General features: G+C 41.1%; 1 protein-coding gene across 1 annotated transcript; it reads left to right on the top strand.

The window, feature by feature from the left end:
• The first annotated feature begins 751 nt into the window (after positions 1-751).
• LOC140856395 (uncharacterized) lies at positions 752-1,675 on the top strand. Its single transcript, XM_073253569.1, has 3 exons — positions 752-951; positions 1,066-1,120; positions 1,268-1,675. Exons 1-3 carry the CDS (start codon positions 752-754, stop codon positions 1,673-1,675), a joined length of 663 nt encoding a protein of 220 aa, XP_073109670.1.
• Positions 1,676-5,253: the final 3,578 nt, after the last annotated feature.

The raw sequence follows: 5,253 nt of genomic DNA, 5'->3' as shown, positions 1-5,253 counted from the left end.
AAGCTATGTTGGAAGTTCGCGACCTAGATCACTCGGTCGCAATGTCCATCCTGAAAGACAGATTGTTGATGGGTGACTTCAAAAAGTCACTGTTGAAGATCTTTTCTCAAAATTTTTTGGAAATATTGGCTCGGGCATAGAAATATGTCTGATTGGAAAATTTTCTGATGGAAGAAACTATCCGAATAATCTCAACTATGAAAAATCAAGAGCAGAGCAGGGCTCGCTCGTCCAAACAAAATGGTGAAAATTATCGCCGTTCAAGATCTGCATCGAGGAGAAGAAATATTTCGTCAAGGAGGAATCATTCACTTTTGAGGCGATTCAACGATCTCACTGTTTTGAATACTTCTATGAGAGAGATTTTGATGGAGGTGCGAACCGAGCTACCTCTGCCTCCAAAGATGTGGATAAATCTGAAGTACCGCGATCCAGATAAGTATTACCTCTATCATCATGAACACGGTCATGATACTGAAGATTGTTACCAGCTCAAAGAGAAAATTGAGCATTTGATCGAGAGGGGAGGCTGGATCGGTTCATCCAATGACAAGGTCCTCCACATCGATATCCTCCAAGGGCCAGGCAGCAGCAGTGGAGACGTCCCATGCTTCAGCAGCGACAGTGCCATTCCCCTCATCCTCAACCTCAATTGGCACTAACGCAACCATAGGTGGAGGGGCAGGCGGTAGCAGAAGATTTACCCCTGCAGGGTGAAATTCACATGATAACTAGGAGATCATCTAGATCGATGGAGTCGCATGCAACAAAGATGCCTTGGTTTGAGAAGCCAATAATCTTCACCGAACAAGATGCTGAAGGTGTACAAACCCCGCACAATGATACAATGGTTATTACTGCTGATATCGCTAATTATAATGCACATCACATTTTTATTGATAATGGAAGCTTTATTGATATTTTGTACTTTGCTGTTTTCACTGCAATGGGGTTTGTTCCTGAATAGTTAAATAAATTCAGTACTTCAATCTAAGATTTCTTCAAAAGTTCGATAATTTCAAAGGAAACCATTAGACTGCCCCTTACGATGCGAACCAAACACAGGCAGGTGACCATCTATGTTGATTTTCTTGTGCTTAACCTACCGTCAACCTACAATGTAATACCTGACTGACCAAGTCTAAGGGTGCTGAAGGCAGTGGTGTCGAGCTACCACTTGATGATGAAGTTTTTGATGAAAACTGGAGTGGGGCAAGTTCGAGGCAATAAAGTCATGGTCCGACCGTATTTCACTGCTAAGCTATAGGCAGAGAAACAGCCGGCGGCACCCCAACCTAAACTCCCAATAGGTTTGGATGCCTGCAATGATCTAGCTGGAGAGCATGCTCGACCATCTGAGGATCTAGTGGAGATCCCTTTGAGGAATGAAAATCTCCATCAAATTATGAAAATCGGGTCATCCATAGATCAGGGAACCAAAGCTCAGCTAACTGCTCTTTTGCAAAAAAATGTGGATATGTTCACTTGGACGGTGGCAGATATATCTGGCATAGACCCAGAGGTGATGATCCATTACTTGGGAGTGGATCCGACCTTCCACCCTATAAAGCAGAAGAAGAGAAGTTTTATCCCAGAGCATCAGAAAGTAATTGCTGAGGAGGTGGACAAGTTGGTCAATGTTGGCTTCATCCAAGAAGCAATGTATCCTGACTAGCTTGCTAACATGGTGCTAGTCAAGAAGGCGAATGAAAAATGGCGCATGTGCATCGACTTCACTGATCTGAATAAAGTCTGCCCTAAAGACAGCTATCCTCTCCCTCAGATAGATCAATTAGTGGATGCCACTTCTAGGCATGAGCTCCTCACCTTTATGGATGCCTTCTTTGATTATAACCAAATTTGGATGGCACCTGAGGACGAGGAGAAAATGGCCTTTATTACTGACTCTGGGCTCTATTGTTATAGGATGATGCCCTTTGGGCTAAAGAATGTCGGGGCAACATATCAGCGACTAGTAAATAAGATATTCAAAGATCAAATTGGTTGCAACATGGAGGTCTATGTGAATGATATGTTGGTAAGAAACTGAGCCATCCTAAATCACATAGCTGACCTTCAAGAAACCTTCAGCACCCTGCGCTGATTCTAGATGCGATTGAATCCCACAAAATGTGCCTTTGAAATTAGCTCTGAAAAGTTTCTCGAATTTATGGTCTCCCGACGAGAAATTGAGGCAAATCCAGAGAAGATTAAGGCGATTCTGGAGATGTCCCTACCAAGAAATATAAAGAAAGTCCAGTGTCTCACCGGAAGGATGGCCTTACTCAATCATTTCATCTCCAGATTGGCTGAGAGATGTTTGCCTTTCTTCCAATCCCTCAAGCAGTCGAAGGACTTTCAATGGACGATTGAGTGTCAAAAAGTTTTGAGGAGTTGAAGCAATATCTTAGCTTGGCATCCTTTCTTACAAAGCCCCAATCTGGAGAAGAATTGTTACTCTATCTTATCGTATCTTCAATAGTAATTAGTTCGGTTCTCATCCGAAAAAAAGGATAAATTTAAAAATTAGTGTATTACTTAAGTAAGATCCTTCAAGATGCAGAGATCTGGTACATAAAGTTGGAAAAATTAATATTCACCTGACCGTTACGGCAAAGAAGCTCCGATCCTATTTTCAAGCTCATACAATAGTATTGCTTACAGATCAGTCGATCAAAGTAGTTCTCCACTATCCGAACATGTCGAGATGGATTACAAAATGGCCTTACAACTCTTTGAGTTTGATATTAAGTTTCACCCAAGACCTTCAACTAAAGCTTAGGTCTTGACGGACTTTGTCCTTGAGTGCACCATCCCTGACGAGAAGGGCTCAGAGGCTGTGGAGGGTAGCTCAATAGCACTAGAGGAACAAATAAATATAAACCTTGATCTTGAAGACTAGTGGATTCTTCATGTAGATGGATCTTTCAATTCATCGAGATTAAGAGCTGGGATCATCTTAATCGGGCCGGAAGGTGATGTGGCGGAGTACGCTCTGTGGTTTGAATTTTCAGCCACCAATAATAAAGCAAAGTATGAGGCTTTAATTGTCGAGCTCAGACTTGCAAAGGATGTGAGAGCCAAACATTTGAAGGTCTTCAGTAACTCTCAACTGATGACGGGATAAGTCAAGAGCGAATATGAAGCTCGAAAGAAAAACATGAAGAGGTATCTCGAAAAGATAAAAAAACTGACCACATCTTTTCTAAGCTTTAATATCCAATAGATACCTCGGATACAAAATACACTATCAAAGCTAGTAGTTTCTTTACCATCCGAATTTCAAAAAGGAACTTACATCGAGATATTGAAAAACTCAAGCTTGGAAGAATCTCTTGTTGTCTAGCTAATTGATGAAGAACCTTGCTAGATCGACCCCTTGCTAGAGTACCTTAGGTTGGATGAATTATCACCTGACAATCGAGAAACTTGAAAAATCCACAAGCAGGTTGTCCGCTATGTGCTTCATGATGACAAGCTGTATAAGCGATCCTTTTCTCTTCCACTTTTGAGGTATCTGCGACCGTCTGAAGCAAACTATGCACTAAGAGAGGTCCACAAAAGAATTTGTAGAAATCATTTGGATGCAAAGACTCTTTCTTATAAAATCATCCAGTAAAGCTATTATTGGCCTTCGATGCAAAAGGATGCCTTTGATTTAGTCAGAAGGTGCGATTGCTGTTAGAGGATTTGCAATGTTCAACATCAACCAACAGTGCCTCTTGCTCCTATCGTCACTCCATGACCTTTCACGCAGTGAAGAATGGACATTTTGGATCCCTTTCCTCAGGTCTCAGGTCAGCGTAAATTTCTCCTGATGGTCATTGATTACTTCATGAAGTGGGTAGAGGCTAAGCCCCTAGCCCATATAACAGAGGCTAAGGTTAAAGACTTCATCTGAAAATTCACTATTTGCCGCTATGGTCTCCTGAGAGTGCCAGTAACTGACAACTATAGGCAGTTCAATGATTTTCGACCTCGAGAATTCTATGAAGACCTTGAAATTAAACAATGCTTCACTTTAGTTAGAGACCCACAAACAAATATGGAGGCTGAAGTGACGAACAGGACTCTTTTGCAAGGCCTGAAGGCTAGACTTAATCAGACTGAGGGTCCTGGGTGGATGAGCTGTATCATATATTATGGGCATACCGAATAACTCAGAGAATTTCGATCAGAGAAACTCCATTCAACCTTGCATTCGAAATCGAAGCAATTATATCGATTGAGATCGGGCTTCCTTCCCTCAGGATCGAGGAGTACAATAAGGACACCGATTCGAAATGGTTGCAAACCAACCTTGATCTGCTTGAGGAGAGTAGAGAACGAGCTACTGTGCGAATGGCCTCCTACGGACAAAGGGTGGCCAAATACTACAATTCTCGAGTTAAATCTATGAAATTTTGAGTCAACGATCTGGTGCTACGGCATGCCGAAGTCTCACAGGCTATGGAGTGGGAAAAGCTATCACCTAATTGGAAAGGTCCTTATCAAGTGGATGAGATGGTATGCCCCGAAACTTATACACTAAGGTAGCTTTATGGAATTTCACTCCAAAGACCACAGAATTCAGCTAACCTCCGCATGTCTTATCAGTGATATTGTAATTTTACTGAAATATATGCATGAATGAACGCTCCAATTTGTCAACATCGGTACTTCCACATATAAGTGAGAGTAATACCATTGAGGGGCTTATATTTAAACTTGATCTTTGATCGATCTTGAGATGTTAAAAATCGATGATCTTTGATCGGTCTTGAGATGTTAAAAGTCTTTGATCGGCTTATATTGAAACTTGGGCTTTGATCGGTCTTGAGATGTTAAAAGTCTTTGATCAGCTTATATTTAAACTCAACCTTTGATCGGCTTTGAGATGTTAAAAACCTTTGATCAACTTATATTTAAACTCGACCTTTGATCGGCCTTGAGATGTTAAAAGTCCTTGATCAGCTTATACTGAAACTCGATCTTTGATCGATTTTAAGATGTTAAAAGCCTTTAATCGGCTTATACTGAATCTCGATCTTTGATCGGCCTTGACATGTTAAAAGTCTTTGATCAGCTTATATTTAAACTCAATCTTTGGTTGGCCTAAAAATTCTAAAAGCCTGAGATCAGCTATAACTTTCCTTATTCTAGTTCGAAGGCAAAAGGAAGATACCAGTGCATAACCTAAGGACTTGCATCATATAGCTACTCCCTCAACCTAATTTTTAGACTGAGAGTAAGTGGTTAGCATTATGAAAATTA

The sequence above is a fragment of the Elaeis guineensis genome, chromosome 1, assembly GCF_000442705.2.
Source record: "Elaeis guineensis isolate ETL-2024a chromosome 1, EG11, whole genome shotgun sequence".
NCBI classification, from domain to species: domain Eukaryota; kingdom Viridiplantae; phylum Streptophyta; class Magnoliopsida; order Arecales; family Arecaceae; genus Elaeis; species Elaeis guineensis.
The sequence above is the reverse complement of the archived record's forward strand: the minus strand, read 5'-3'. Positions and strand labels throughout refer to the sequence as shown.